This window comes from Pongo abelii, chromosome 23 (genome assembly GCF_028885655.2).
Source record: "Pongo abelii isolate AG06213 chromosome 23, NHGRI_mPonAbe1-v2.0_pri, whole genome shotgun sequence".
Taxonomy (NCBI): Eukaryota; Metazoa; Chordata; class Mammalia; order Primates; family Hominidae; genus Pongo; species Pongo abelii.
In genome coordinates this window covers 26,190,991-26,207,351 of record NC_085929.1, presented here as the reverse complement: position 1 = coordinate 26,207,351, position 16,361 = coordinate 26,190,991, and the positions used below count along the sequence as shown (strand labels likewise).

Here is a 16,361-nt window from a genome sequence, read left to right as displayed (position 1 = left end):
AACTATAAAAAGGCTAGGGCAGCTCAGGGTCTAAAATAGAGCTTCAGGGAGTATAGAGTCACAGTGTAGAAACTTCTATTCCATTTACTCTCTAGCAATTTACCTAATATCAAAACATACAACTCTGTTATGTTTACAAATATGCATGCACTTCTATTAATATGTGTTCATAAGTACATACGCATGCACCATTACGTTTACACATATATGCATGTACGCACCAACTGATGTAAAAATCACTGTTTTATGTACTCAATTTTCCTTTGAGTTTACCCTCTTTTCTCTACTTTTTAAAATATTTATTTCTAATTTGGGGGGCTACTAACTGCGATTATTTTTCATCTCACTGAAAAACAGTTTTAGAATTTCCTGTAGAGCAGTGCTGCTGGTGGCAAACTCCATCGGGTTTTGTCTGAAAAGTAGCCATTTTCTCCTATTTTTTCTGTTTATTATATAGAAAGATAACTTATATAAAGTAAAATTCACAGGTCTTAATTATACAGTTTGATGGTTTTTACAAATGCAGATGCTCATGTAGCCAACAGTCCAATCCATTCTCACATCTCCATTACTGCAGAATGGAGACATTCTGTTCCAGTCAATGTAAATTACCCCATTACACCTACCAAATAGAATGTGTATGACAGACACCTTTCTCCTGAGGACTTCTTACAAAGTGGGGTGGATCATGTGTCCTGTTCCCACTGAAGAGGGCTAAATGGAAAACTAAAGTCTGAAATAAAATAGGAGGCTGCCCTGATGAGGGGTCCCACTTTGCCCTTGGACAGAGAGCAGGCCGTGGTCAAGGCCCTGGTCCGGGACCCACTGTCAGGACCCACTGGCATCTGGTCACAGACACGATGGACCTGGGTCTAGGCAGAAGGGGGTGCTGTTGGTCTGCTGCTGAGGGCTCTGTGGGTTTCTCAGCTGGGAAACCAAACACTTGAACTTGGTCTCCACGCAGGGTTCACTGGGGCCAGCAGCTGGGCCCTCTCTGAACCCTTGGAGAGCCTCAGGCCAGGCCCAGCCCAGGTAACCCCTCCAAGAAATGTCACCCCACCACTGGGACCGACACTCAGGCACAGGGAGTGATTTGGTTGGGCAGAGGAAGACGAGCACATTTGTATGAAGGGCCCCTCTCTCTCCTCTGGGACTACAGGGTGAGTAAGAAATACCTTCATCTGTCAGCCTCAGCAGAGCTCTGGGGAGTCTGCACCATGGCCCAGACCCCACTCCTCCTCCTCACCCTCCTCCTCCACTGCACAGGTCAGGATGGCCCTCAGCAACCTGACCTCCACTCACTGATACCACCTCCCAAACTTATGCCAGGAATGTCCTTCCCTCTTTTCTTGACTCCAGCTGATAATGGGTGTCTGTGTTTTCAGGGTCTCTCTGCCAGCCTGTGCTGACTCAATCGCCCTCTGCCTCTGCCTCCCTGGGAGCCTCGGTCAAGCTCACCTGCACTCTGAGCAGTGGGCACAGCAGCTACACCATCACATGTCATCAGCAGCAGCCAGAGAAGGCCCCTTGGTACTTGATGAAGCCTAACAGTGATGGCAGCTACAGCAAGGGGGACGGGATCCCTGATCGCTTCTCAGGCTCCAGCTCTGGGGCTGAGAGCTACCTCACCATCTCCAGCCTCCAGTCTGAGGATGAGGCTGATTATTACTGTCACACCTGGGACAGTGGCATTCACACAGTGACACAGGCAGATGAGGAAGTGGAACAGAAACCTCAGCCTGCTCAGGGTCTTGTTATATGACAAGTTTTAAATTTTCAAATATGTTTTATATGTACACACTCCACTTGGAAGCACCGTCTGGTTTAAAATGTTTCTACTCTCAATTTCTCATTCAATTTTTCTGGAGTCTCAGGAAAACTAAAAACAGAAACAAAAATATCATGATGACTATGAAATATTGCCTAATTTTCCAAATGTGCTGAATTCCGTGCCTGTGGAGCTAACCATTTTCTCTTGACAGAAGAAAAATGAGCCTTAGAAATTGTTTCCAAATCCTGAAAGAGTCATCATTCCATGTACTCAGGACAGATTTAGAGAGTGCTGACCCTGCCCTTTGAAAGATGTTATTTGCCTCTCAGTGCCCAAATGAGGAAGGATAATTAGGAATCAGAAGCCTATCTAGGGCTCCCCTCTCTCCTCTCAAAATTGCACTCGGTGTCCCCTAGAATTTATGCCTGGTGCTGGCAAATATTTTTAAATTTATTTTTTAATCTTTTCCTTTTCTGCAATCTAATTTCTTGAGGGGCTGAGAAGAAGAAATAGGCCCAAAGAGAAGCAAGGCAGTCTGGGAGCAGGCTCTAGACAGCCCAGGGAGAAGAAAGAGGGAGCAGCTCCTGGTATCCTGGAGGGAGGCACTGCCCTGTCTCCATTGGGCTTTCTGTTCTGATGTTCCCTAGTGGAGGCTCCTCAGGGAGCGCAGCCTCCCAGAACTGCCCTGTAAACCTCACAGTGAGCTAAGCGAGTACATCCAGGAAGGAGGGTCTGTGGAGATGTGAGACTAAGGTGTGTTATGGCCTAAACACTGCCCATCTCCATCCTTCTCAGGGATGACAAAGTGAACAGTGGAGGAGACAGGATACATGGGTGCATCTGGACCTCAAGCAGTAGGCTGTTCTGCAGTCTGTCCCTAAAGCTTGTGCTGGAGACCCCGTACGAGAGCCACTCCCTGACCCTGGGCTGGAGCCCTCTACCCCCGCTCACAAGACCAGCAGCTATGTCCTTATAGGCCCCCAGGGAGCCACACAACAGCATCAACCAGGACCATCCTCTTCATGTGTCAGCTTTTCAGGGAGGGGTCGAAGTCATGGCCCAGGAAGGGGCTTGGACAGCCCACGGGAGGAAGCTGATTGGTACGAAGGATGCCCTCTTCACCCTGAGCTGCTGGAGGGGGTACAAGGGACTTGGAGAGCCCAGGCCCAGTTGATGATCCTCAGGATGTAGAGCTATGTGCGGGTCCACTATGGCCTCTCGCCCGCCTTCTCCTTCCCTGCACAGGTGGCTAGGGCTCAGTGTCAGGGCTGGTGATCAAAAGACCAAGGATTATGCATGTGTCTCTGTCCACTCACCCACCTCTCACCCTGTGTCTGTCTTAATGTCCAGGGTCCTGAGCCCAGCCTGTGCTGACCCAGCCACCTGCAGTGTGTGCATCTGTGGGGCAGATGGGTACCAGCTCCTGCACTGGAAGCAGCAGCAATGTTGGGCATGGGCATGTGCTCTGGTACAAACATGCCTCTGAGTGACCCAGAGCTCCACATATATAAAAGCAGTCATTGACCCTTAGGGGCATAGGCCCAATGCTGAGGCTCCAGGTTGGAGAACATGGCCTCTCTGAGCATCTCTGGACTCCAGGCAGAGGAAAAGACTGATTTTTATTCTCAGCTTGGGACACAGGCACCAAGGCTCAGGCAGTACTTCAGGCCAGTGGGGAAGTGGGAGAAAAAGCTGCTGCCTATCCAGCAATGGGGCTTCTCTGTGCAGCCCCCACTTCTTGGGCAAGTCAGCGGATTAACATTGCTTTTCATTTGTTTAGTAAAAATTTAGATTTTACAACTCATTCCAGTGAACACAGTGTGGAGAATGTGTTCCTGTCCTCTCAATTCTACCGTCACATCAAACCCTTGTGGTAACAAATTGTTGTATTGTCTCATATTAAGAGAAATCCCTCAATACCAAGATCAGGCTGTCCTGGAAACCAAATCCATAATGGGTCAAAACAGGACCAGGATTGTGTCTGACTCAGGATGGTTGACTCCCAAAGGTCTGTTTATCCACCTCATTCACTGAGAACCTGCTATGCACCAGGCTTAGATCCAGGGGTTCAAGGCACATGATGAACAAGAGAGGAAGGGGCCCTGTTCTCATGGAGCTGACACTGAGTGGTGGAGGAGATAAGGCAATCAGTTAAAAATGTCAATGCAACAATATGATGTCATCACGCAGTGAGGAGAGCTCAGTTGGGGGTAGAGGGGTCATCAGAAGGTTGGGCAAAGAAGACACAGGATCTGAATGAAGTTTTTGAAGAAAAGTCCGGATGCCTCAAAGAAGATGAACAAGGAGGCAGGAAGCATGAAGGCCACGGGGCCAGCTGTGGTCATTGGAGAGAAAGGTCAGGCCTAGCCTATGTTTGTGAGAGGAGGGACTGAAGCCTGGGTGAGGAGAGAGGGCTCAGGAATAGCCTTGAAAACTGGAGGGGGTGGATGTGAACCCCCTGCTGAGGGGGCCTCCCTGAGCAATGAGGCTGGGGGACGCCCTGAGTTAATCACCATGAAGGAAACTCAGACAACAGCCTCCCAGCCTCTTTCAAAGTTGTCACAGGACCCTTTTCTCTCCAAATGGCAAGGGGGGAATCCCACTATGAGTTTTATTTGAGATGTCTCTTCTCCATGTCCTGTCCTGTCCCTAGGCTAAATTCCCATGTGCAAACAAGATACTGCTCAGTCTCAGGTATCACATTCACACACAGGTGCTCCAGAATGAGGGAATACACTCCGACCAACCCATGAGGAATTTTTGGCTTTGAGAATACTAGATCAGATCACTCACACCATCTCCCCTGACACCATGATGTTGACCAGTAGGTTGTCTGATCGGTTTGGACAGTGCAATGCAGATGTCTGTAGTTGCAGCTGGGGTCAGTCACATGCTCATCTCATGGCTGGGAGACTTTGGGTCCAGACAACAGGAAAAAAAAGGAGGTTTGCCTACGTGATCCCACAATGTGCATCACTCTGTCATCCACTCCCATCCTTAGTTCATGTTGGGTTTTGTCCTGTAGATGCTGGGACCTGGACGGGATCACAAGCCAGGCAATTTTTGGCTCACAAAGTTCCAGCTCAAGCTCCCTAATGTTGCTGACATTCTTCCCACAGACCAATCTTAGACAGACACACTATTGCCATGCAGGCACTGACCTGAGATACAGGTAGTTTCAGGAGAGGGAGGAAGCAGATACACATCCCCATGATGGCCTCATCGTCCCAGAGGGAGTAAGAAGGGCAAGCAGTTCAGGAAGCCACAGGAGTGGCCACTGCCCACCACCTGTGCACCTGTCCCTCCCTCAGGTGAGAAGCAGCTTGAGGGTCCAGCACCTGCACCTTTCCCAATGCCCACACACTTCCAAGTGGGGCCTCCTTCTGCTCGCCTCCCAAAGCTACTGCTTTCTGGGACACCTGTGTCATTGCTGAGAGTCTACTTTTCATGGGGCCCTTGTCCCAGTGGTCTGGGATCAGTGTCAGCCTGTTTAATTCAGCACTGTCTCTGTCCTTTCAGGACACCAATCTAGCTATTAAAGCTCTAATTGAATTCTCCTTTTTTTTGCCCTGAAACTTTAGACTCTCCTTCTCAGTGTCTCTCTAGAATATTTTGTCTCTATCCAATAAGATCAAGTTATGTCTTCAGGCCTACAGCCACTTCTTTCCCCAAATTCTGCACCTTCTTTTCAGTTCTCATTCCCTCTTATGGCTTATTTTCCACTAACTAGCTAATGATGCCAAAACATTTATCTATTTTACCTCCTTCAGAAATAAAAAATAAAAGCATTTATCAATAGCCCATTGTCACAAAGAAAGGAATAGAGGAGAAATATCTTCTAGAAAAATACAGGTGAACAAGGAAAAAGTTTTAATTCCTCATAGGAACTACTCCATGATCCAAGAAAATAAATTCCAGAGATTCAAGAGTTCACTCCTTAGAAACAACAGTGTAAATACAGTAGGTAGTAATTTTTCTTGGTTTTCTCAATGAATAACCTCAAAAGGGTTAGAGTATGATTATAAAAAAGATTATATATTACTTTCAAAAATGTAAGATGAACATGTCAAAAATTTTAATCAACTCGTATTTCTGAAAAGACCAGTAAAATGGTAAATAATTTTAAAGAACATTTTAAAACACACAGAGCTTCTATTGTACCAGGGCAGGACCTGTGAGGATAATTTCCTGTGTTAGAGAAACACTGTCCTAAACAAAAATAATAGAACTCTAAGCTCTGAATTTATCTTCTCCTGTAAGAAAACATCTACAAAGTGACAGGATCCCATTTATATAAAATATCTAGCAAAGATTTTGGACATTCCCATCTCACACCTCCCATCCAGGCTCTCCTCAGGTGAAATCTACTCTCCTTCTGCCCGTGTTCTCACCTTTCTGCATGCCTCCCCCTGCTGACACATGGCTTCTCCTACCTTCCTTTCCAGTAGCCCTAACAGATCAAGCCCTGCCATTAAGTAAGCTCCTGGCCCCAGGGAACCACATCGCATGTTACTGGATTTCTGAGGCGCTTGCCCTGCCAGGGTCTCTCTTTCTGAACCACAATCCCTGTATTCCTGGGAATTCTTTTCTCCTGGATTCTGTTATTCAGCTCTGTGTTTCTCCCTCTATATCTACTTTGTGAATTTCTCTACATCTTCACCTGAATCCCAGGAATCCTAAGGACATGCTGATACTTCCTCAGTTCTCATGTCACACCCTGTTCCCTCTTCCTCTATGATCTCACCAGGGCATCCTGCATCAGAACCCTGAATGCAGCAGAGGCTTCTCTGGCCTCCTTACCCCCAGTGGTAGAAGGGAGGAAGGGAGGTCCCCTGTGGCCTCCCTTCCTTGTACTCCCATTAGGGTCAGCATGAAGCAGGGATGAGGCTGTCTAGATCATCATGGCATTCCCAACACTAAACTCTGTGCCCAGCAGAAGGTAGGTGCTCAATAACTATTTGACAATTGAAGACCTGCCTCTCACCACACTGGCCACATTGTACTGGGCTCAGAATGAGGCTGAACTGGAAGGGTCAGCTGTGAACCTGCTCTTGTCTCTGCCCTCAGCCTGAGAGCTGAAGGGGAACCTATCAGGGAGAGCACCCATGGGCAGGGAAGGCACATTAGTAGCCTCATCCTGTTTGTGAGGCTCTGCTCAGCCTGGGGAATCCCTGTTTATTTGAGGCAGAGAAGAAAGAAAACAATTAACCAGGCCTGGCCAACAGGCAGTATCTACAAGGTGATGAGTTGAGGGCCAGGTGGTCAGAGTTGGTTCTAGCATCTCTCAGGTACCTCTCTCCATGTCGCCCTTTTTTGCGATCCAGGGGTGAGGTTTCACCCCACTGAGTCCCCACCCATCTAGATGGGCTCTGCTGAGAGAAAAAACCATTTTCTAGATGAACCCACTGAGGCTCAAGGGGCACATGTACTTGATGATGCACCTTCTTCCCTTAGAGACTGGTCAGCCTAGAATACCCACTCTCGAGTGGCCTTCTGGTCCCTCATCTGCCCAGCCCCACCCAGAGCTCCATGAACCTGAGCTGTGTGAGAGAAGAGGGAAGAGTAGGAGGAAAGGAGGAGTCCAGGCCATGGCTTGGATGTTGCAGGAACCCCTGGGTCTTCAAACTGAGGCTGGACACCGCAATGTTCTTTTTATCTCCCTCAAATTTTTTGGTAAAATGTCAGTGTTTGGTCCATTATTCAAACCTGATTCTTTTTACCACCATCGTAGGCATACATTTCTGAGTCTTCATCCCAGAGAACAGCTCCCCTCTGAAGGGGAGATGTAGGGTGGCTGTGAGTTCTGAGTTTGCCCCTGGGGAGGAAGCACCTGCTCTACCATGTGCACAGGCCTGTAAGCAAGAGTCCAGCTTTGTTGAAATAGGAACCATTTGAGTTTGCTTGAGGCCTTGCTGACCTCAGAAGTTTCACATTGTCTCCTGGTGACCTCTTCACAATGATGTTAGTGGTGATGGAACAATGCAGGACAGAAGGCCTTCCTTACTTTCTTTCAACAAAAAAATGGTGTATTATCTAGCCTGACAGTACCCTAACTGGACACAGGGAAAATAATTTACATTTTAAACAAATAACGTTTGTTATTTTTTTAATCTCATGAGTGTAAGATAAAAGTTATCCTATCTCAATATCAAAAAAAAAACAAAAACAAAAACAAAAAAAACAAACAAACACGAAAAACCAGAATCTGAGGAGACTGAAGTGTGCTGATTGAGAGACAGTAACAATAATTTAGTCCAGCTCCCTTGCCTGGCTGTGAAATCCAATGATCCAATGTCCCACTCTATAGACAAACGTACAGGTTTTTCACCCAATGCTGACAGAAGACATGGTATTGAATTCATGAGTCTCTGCTGAGAGCCACAATAGGCTGGTGTGGCACAATGCATTATGGGAGGTATAGAATGAAGGGACAATATGTACTCAGTGGATTTTGCCCTCTTATCAGACTGAGTCACTGCAGAGACTGCTCACATTGTTTCTCCATTGCATTGTGTTTCACATAAATAAACACCAAGAACCATAGGATATTAGTCAATTATATTTTCTCCTTCAGCGTCATACTTGAGATCTCTATCATATTTGAAATTGGACTCAGAGAGCTTCAATTATTTTCTTGCAATATATATTATCTTTACAAATATTTCCTAGACTATGTTGGTTCTGAAAAATAAATCTTACAATTTATTTTACTTCCAAGATGATATTAAACTTGAATGGTCAGCATGTCAGTCAGTACTGTGTCTGGGGTTGGACAACCGAGAATGCTTGAGGTCCATTCCTGAAGGGTCTGGGTGTGCTCAGAGCTGGCATCATCCACCTATTCTGTCTCTTGCCCTCTGCTAAGGCCTCACAGCTGTAAACTTCCAAACCCCTGGGACAACACAGTTCCACTCCTGCTCTTTCCCCTGATCCCCGAAGGCACAGGGCCCTGACCCTGACCCAAACACAGAGTGGGATCAAGAAGCTGAGAGGCTGTCACTCGCATAGATGAACTCTCTTCCTCAAAGAGTATAAAGAGAGGGAGAAAGATTGGGGGAAGCTCTGCTGTAGCTGTAGGCACAGAAGGCAGGACTCAGGCCAATCTCCACCATGGACTGGTCCCCTCTCCTCCTCATACTCCTCACTCACTGTACAGGTAACTAGACACAGGACCAGGGGAGGAGCCCTGGGAAGCCCAAGGGACTCTGCTTTCTCCTCTTGTCTCTAGAACAGTATCACTGTTTCTGTGTCTTTTCCACTTCCAGGGTCCTGGGCCAAGTCTGTGCTGACTCAGCCTCCATCGGTGGCAGGGGCCCCAAGGTAGAGGGTCACTGTCTCCTGCACTGGAAGTGCCACCAGCACTGGGGGGTGGTTTTCATGTTAATGAGTACTAGCAGCTCCCAGGAATGGCTCCAAAGCGCCTCATCTATGAAAACAGCCATTGGCCTTCAGGGTCCTATCCTGGTTCACAGGCTTCACTGAGCATTTCTGGGCTCCAGTCTGGGGATAAGGCTGACTATTTTTCTTTATCTTGGCACACAAGCATTAATGCTCACACAGAACTGTAGGCTACTGGGGAAGGAAGACAAAGACATGCTGTCTTTCCAGTGACAGAGTTTCCCTGGGCAGCCCCCAACCCATTCACCAAATAAGCTGCTTAACTGTGATTTTGTTTGGTGGACAAAATGTGGAGTATGAGATGCACTGAAGCAAACATGGTCTAAATAATGTCTCCCAGTCCTCTCTCAATTCTACCGCTATATCCAACCATTGGCAATAATAAATTTTCATACTGCCATATATTGAAATAAATATCTATATTAGTCCACTCTCACATTGCTATAAAGAATTACCTGAGACAGGGTAGTTTATGAAGAAAGGTTCACAGTCTTTAATTGACTCACAGTTCTGCAGGCTGTACAGGAAGCATGACTTGGAGGCCTCAGGAAACTTATAATCATGGAGGAAGGACGAGGGGAGCAAGTACATCTTGATATGGCAGAGCAGGAGAGAGAGAGAAGGGGAAATAATGCACACTTTTAAACAACCAGAACTCACGAGAACTCACTCATGATTGTGAATCTTGAGAACAGCAAGAGAGAAATCTGCCCCCGTGATCCAGTCACCTCCCACCAGGCCCCTCCTCCAACACTTACTATCATAATTCAGCATGAGATTTGGGTGGGGACACAGAGCCAAACCATATCAATTCCTCAATACCAGGGTCAGGCTTCCCTGGGAACCAAGTCCATCATGGATCAGGACAGGACCAGGAACACAGCACCCACTGTGTCTGACCAAAGAGCCTCAACTGCCAGATGTCTGTCCATCCACACCATTCAATTAGCACCTACTATGTGCCAGGCTTAGGTCTAGGGGCTCAAGAAACAGGGTGGACAAGACAGGAAGTGTCCCTGTCCTCATGGACCAGACACCATCTGGTGGAAGAGATGAGACAATTGAGTAATAATATCAATACAATAAGATGTCATCACTTAGTGAGGAGAGGAGAGGAGAGCTCAGTAATGGTGGTAGAGGAGCCATCAGAGGGTTGGACAAGGAAGACAGAGGATCTGAGCTAAGTTTGTGAAGAAAAGTCGAGATGCCTCAGAAAAGATGGACAAGGAGGTGGGAAGCATGATGGCTGTGGGTCCAGCTAGAGTCACTGGGGGAGACTGTTTAGACCCAGCACATGTTTGTGGCAAGGAGGGACTGAAGCCTGGGTGAGGGGAGAGGGCTCAAGGCTGACCTTAGGACATGGACAGGATGGTATTGAGTCACCCTGCTGAAGGAGCCTTCACGGGCAAGGGGGCTGGGGGAGGCCCTGAGCTCATTACTCCAATGGAAATATCAAACTGCCTGCTAGCCTTTGTCAAAGGTATCAAAGGGACTTTTTCATTCAAGATGGCAAGAGAGGAATCTCCCTCTTAGACTTCTTTGAGATATTCTTTCTTCACGACTGTTTCTTGCCCCTGGATGAATGCTCATGTGGGAACAAATTACCTCCTCAGTCCCAGGATTTCAATTTGCACACAATCCCCCCAGAATGATTGAGACCTGCCATCCCTGACCCACTAATCAGGAATTCTGACCTTGAAGACAACTTGACCAGATCAGTCACACCATGTCCCCTGATACCATCATGGTGATTGGGGTGAACTGTCAGACTGGTTTGGGTAATACATGTTCTGTCCCTGGGGTTGCAGAACCTGTTCAGAAAGATAATGGTGTGGACAGAGGGAGGCTAATTCCAGCCACATCAGAAAGCAAGAAAGACATGGAGACCACCCTTGAGCTGGCACAGCATCCTTGGGTCTCACATGTGTCTCCAGCGACTGGAAAAGGAACTCAGATTTAACGAATTCTATTTTCTCATCTGTCACTCTCCCTTTTATTACTGACTCCTGATGCCCCAACAAAAGCAGCACTATGGGATTATGGTCGTGGAATAGAGGCCTTGCTGCTGAACTTTTCTTTTTTATTCTAAAAAGTACAACACAGATAATGCATATTAACTAAAAATTATAAAAATGTATTTAAATGATGTGACAATGAATGTATAGGGGGTTAATAGGAGAAAATAATAAACAGTGTTAAAAATACAAAATACCAATACACTATAAGAGTTATACTATGTCATGGATGGTATAAATCAATATTGTAAAGATGGCAGCGTCCTAGGATGAATCCATCAAATTAATATAAGTGTAATTAAAATTTCAGTAATATTTTAGGAAACTGCTTATTTTCAAACTCAAATTGAAAATTGAGATAAAAATTACCTAAGATTATTTACCAAAAATTTGTAATGGAAGTCATACCAGATATTGAGTTATTTTACCAAGCAATATTAGCTAAAATCATGCATGATTGAGATCTTGACGTTTACATAATTCTCTTAAAAATTAGAGTAGATAGGACTGATGATTTTTTATGTGACCTTGCAAATATGGCTAACTCTGTTCATAAAATTAAGTAGAGTACCTAATTCATACTTTTATTAAAAAATCCAAACATTTAAAATATAATTTAGAAAAGAAAAAGTTTAAAAACTTTAGTTTGGAAAAATAAAAATATTATTTTTATTTCATATGAGAAAGTACTTCTTAAATAAACCCAAAAGTCAATTCATAAAAGAAAATTTGAAGTATTTGGTTGCAATTATTTGAAGCTTTTTTTTTTCCCAAAGAGGATCCCAGTTGGTAAAAAGAGAGAATGATATGCAAGAGTGGAAAGACATTGGCAAGGACAAAGTATTGCTGTTTGTATCCGGAAGACAACTTTGAAATGAGCGGAGACAGAAAAAAAGGAAACCCAGTAAAAATGTTCAAAGAACACAAACAAGCCATTCACGGGTCTCAAAATGAGAGCAGATAAATGTGACATCAAAATATGTTAAATTCCACCAGAGACAAAGAGAAGGGAATAAGATCTTCAAGTAGAAATTGTGGGATGAGCCAAGCATGTCTGTGCGTGGGGAGCTTTCCAGGCCTTGCAAAAAGCAAAGAGTGTAAGAAAGGAGCAAGAAGGGAGTGAGAAGCCCTTTTGTAGAGAAACCAAGAAAAGAAAGTTTAGAGTGTTAGAGCCTGGGCCAGAAAGATAAAAGAGAGAGAAGAGGTAGATAATGTGGGATTTGAGTGACCTTTGATTCCTGTGGGCATACTTCTGAGTGAGGCGTGAAGCCACTGAGGGTGGAAAGCTGTTAAATGATATTGCAAATTTAAAATAAAAAAAAAGATGCCAGTGAGGATGTGGGGAATCCCAAACTCTCACTCACAGCAGGTTGTATAAACAAATTCAGCTATTTTGAGCAAAGACTCTCAGCACGAAGATACCTTGAGAGGGTGAGCATCTGTCTTGCACCAAGTCCACTCTGTACAGAGACACAAGGAAATGTTTATGAGAAGGTCCTTACTAGGGGAAAAGTATAAAAAACAAGCTAGTTGTCAAACACAAGGGGAATTTATAACCTGCAGTTAGTTGATGGAATGCTAACTAGTTGGAAGTAATAAAATAAAAGTATTATTATGAGTTCCAAAGGCAATAAATAAATAAATAAAATTAAAAAGCCAAGAGCTAAAGAAATAAATTATTTTAAAATATGAACATGCACTATAATTTTTTTTAAGTTTATACCATGAGCTATTTGAAAGTTACACTGGAAGCACATTATATACACTTATGTAAGAGCCTCTGAAAAAGATGGAAACACATACGAAGGTTAAAAGATAATTTAAAACAATAGAGAGTTATTTCAGTAGCTGAAGATATGAGTGCCAATAAAATGAATGTGGTTCAACTCTGTGAGCATTGCTTTCATAAAAAAATTGAAACAGAAAATGAATATTAATAGATGATGTAAGTGACAATGCATGTGGTGTTGATGCAGCTGAAAGACAAACGTCTTGTTAGTAAGAAGTGCATCACTAAGCCTGATGCCTGCTTTGTTTAGAATTCCCAGCTACCCTGGGTTCCACTCCAACCTCATGAACAGCTTCAGAAAAAAGGATCAGGACAACCAGTGCTCCTCTCACTGAAATGCCCAGATGTGGCAGAGAGGCAGGAAGGATTTTGGGTCTGAGGACAGTGAGGATCATCAATGAGATGATCCTGCCCAAATGAAAACCACTCAGGTGCTCCAAGGGAGTTCAGCCATCAGCTCACTGGACTAGGTTTGGGCTGCAACACTGACATGCCAGGACCCAGAGTCATCATGAGCCAGGCCACCTCCACCCACTGGGTCAGCTCATCTCCTCTTTATCTTTTCTCCTTCCGACCTGTGAGTACCCAGAGCATGGTGGACAAGTAAGAGATACACAGCAAGGTCTTATGTGAATACAGTGACTCTACCTTACGACGTTTTTGGGAGATACAAAGGTACTTAGAGGAGCTCAGTTTCCAAAGCAGCGCTCCAGGAAGCTGGAAGTCTGCACCATGCTCTGGGCTCCTCTCCTCCACCTCCGCCCTCACTATTCAGGTGAGAAAGAACCTTATGTCGGGGGATCCACACCCAGCTCTGCTCCATACCCCCTCACTCTCTGGCTCATTGGGCTGTAAACCTGCTCTCATGGCCCTCTCTGTCCCCCTGCAGTGTCCGTGGCCCAGGCAGGGCAGACTCAGCAGCTGTCTGTATCCAAGGGCTTGGGACAGACAACCACACTCACCTGCACTGGGGACAGCAACAATGTTGGCAAAGATGGAGCTGTCTGGCTGCAGCAGCACCAGGGCCATGCTCCCAAATACCTGATCAACAGGAAAAACAGCCAACTCTCAGGGATCTCAGAGAGATTCCCTGGCTCCCGGTTAGGAACATGGCATCTCTGACCATCTCTGGCCTCCAGACCAAGGACAAGCCTGCCTATTACTGCTCAGCCTGGGACAGCAGCCTCAGTGCTCATACAGTGCCTCGGGGGAAGTGAGACGAAAACTCACGAGCTCCCCTAGCTTCACTCGGCATGTGGGGGCCTCATGGAGCACTGTTTAAACTAAACCAAAAATGACAAGGGCTGGTTTCCACGTGACAAAGTGTACGCTATTCAAAACTATTAAAAATAATATCATGAGTTAAAATAACTAAATCTGCAGTATTAATGAATATTTATAGGAAACATTGTTGTGAATATATTTGTGGCTAGATACTTACATGAACATACACATGCATTAATCATTAGTAAAAATGAATGCAAGGGTAAACTAAGGAAATATTTATTTTCCCAGATTTTCCTTCTCTATTTTATTTGGAGACGCTGGACTCAATGCTCAAGTTCCAGTGCCCTGCCTTTGAGTGTGTGTTCAGCAGGATCACCACAACCTTATCCCACCTCCTTGTGACCTGGGCCCATGCCTGTCCTCTCATTAGAATCCCCTTTCCCTTTGTCACAGAGATCCCTTTATTCCTTCTACAGACCCAGACTTGTTCCTCACACTTAGTTGAGGCTTCCTGGGCCCCACGTCCCTGTTTGCCCCTAACACCCACACAAGACAATGATCCCATGTGTGTGCTCTTGTTGTGCCCTTTCCTTATCCTCTGACATACCTCGGGCTGTATCTGGAAAGAACAAATGAAGTGGGAGCATTCGGTTGTAGTTGAAAATGATTTTTGATATTTTGGGGAAAATATCTAGTTTAAAGATAGTTTTCCGTGGAGATAAAAATGCATGTGTGACAGCACCGCATTTCTAATGGCAGACCAAAGCCCCCCACATCTTTGCCCCCCAGATGGCTCCAGGGACATTCACTTGTTAATATACAACCCAGGAGAGAGCACTGTGTCCTATGCAACTGCAATGCAGAGGCAGGTTTCTGCCCGCTCCTCCAATGAAGTGAGTAGCGACCCCAATCCCACCTTCACCCATCATTTAGATGATCCCCATACAACCACAACATAGAAACACATTGATCAAAGAACCTAACTTTTTCTCTTTGCGGAGACCCCTATTTGTTTATTTGGCATGTGACGTTTTAGACTTTTACCAACAATTAAAATATACTTTATTAGAAAACTTACACTTCTTAAGAAACTCTGATTCTTACTGTGAAGTTAATACCTAATGCATCCTATAAGCATAATAAATGGAAAATTGTTCTGTAAGGAGAAGATTAATCAATGAAATAAAATTACAAGTATTTGAGAGCAATCTAATAGGTAAAAGATTAGAGGACATAATTGTGAATGCCAGGTGCAATATAAAGGAAATGTGGGCCGGGCATGGTGGCTCAACCCTGTAATCCCGGCACTTTGGGAGGCCGAGGTGGGTGGATCACCTGAGGTCAGGAGGTCGACACCAGCCTGGCCAACATGGTGAAACCCCATCTCTCCTAAATATACAAAAATTAGCCGGGTGTGGTGGTGCATGCTTGTAGTCCCAGCTACTCAGGAGGCTAACGAAGGAGAATCACTTGAACCCAGGAGGTGGAGGTTGCAGTGAGCCAAGATCACACTATTGCACTTTGGCCTGGGTGACAGAGTGAGGCTCAGCCTAAAAATAAAATAAAATAAAGTAAAGGAAATGTGAATACCTAGAGTTGATTAAATTGTGGCCCCTCACCTTCAACACTCGAAAAGCTCAGAGTGGGTAGAAAAGCTTGTTGAGTTATCTTCTGATGTCATTGACAAGATAAATCAGGGACCATAGAAGGAATACGTGGAAAGAGGTGTCAGAGGCTAGAGGGGAAAGTGTGAAGTAGCCAGCAGAGAGGAGCCTGCTGGCTGACTACTTGTGTTAGTAGTAGCAGGTGGTGTTGACGCCATCTCCCAGGGGAAAACCCTGGCAAACAGGAAAGCTGAAAGCAGGCTCACCATCCTCATCCCTAATAGAACCACTGAAGTGAGCACAACAGAGTGTGGGGTTCCCTCCCGGCTCTTCAGATGACATTGTTAGTTGGCACCAAGCTGATATTAGTATGTTCTTTATAAATATATATTGCACAAAGAATTGCATAAAATCTTCAATAATTTAATGAGGACTTTCTCACTTAAAAAGGTTTTTATGTCTTTTCTGTAGCCCCCATAGGTAGCCAGGGATCCGTCACTGCATTTCAGTCTGACAACTCATCACATGGACAGAGTCCACCGTGTGTGACTGTGTGT

The 16,361-nt window shown here is 45.3% G+C and overlaps 2 gene segments (V, D, J or C); both read left to right on the top strand.

The window, feature by feature from the left end:
- The first annotated feature begins 1,217 nt into the window (after nt 1-1,217).
- Nucleotides 1,218-11,953, top strand: LOC103888940 (immunoglobulin lambda variable 4-69-like). The segment is given in 3 exon segments: nt 1,218-1,266; nt 1,386-1,685; nt 10,478-11,953. Coding segments are annotated over 3 exon segments (432 nt in total).
- On the top strand, nt 6,539-14,329 carry LOC129052528 (immunoglobulin lambda variable 10-54-like). The segment is given in 3 exon segments: nt 6,539-6,710; nt 13,556-13,748; nt 13,863-14,329. Coding segments are annotated over 2 exon segments (371 nt in total).
- The last annotated feature ends 2,032 nt before the right edge of the window (nt 14,330-16,361 follow it).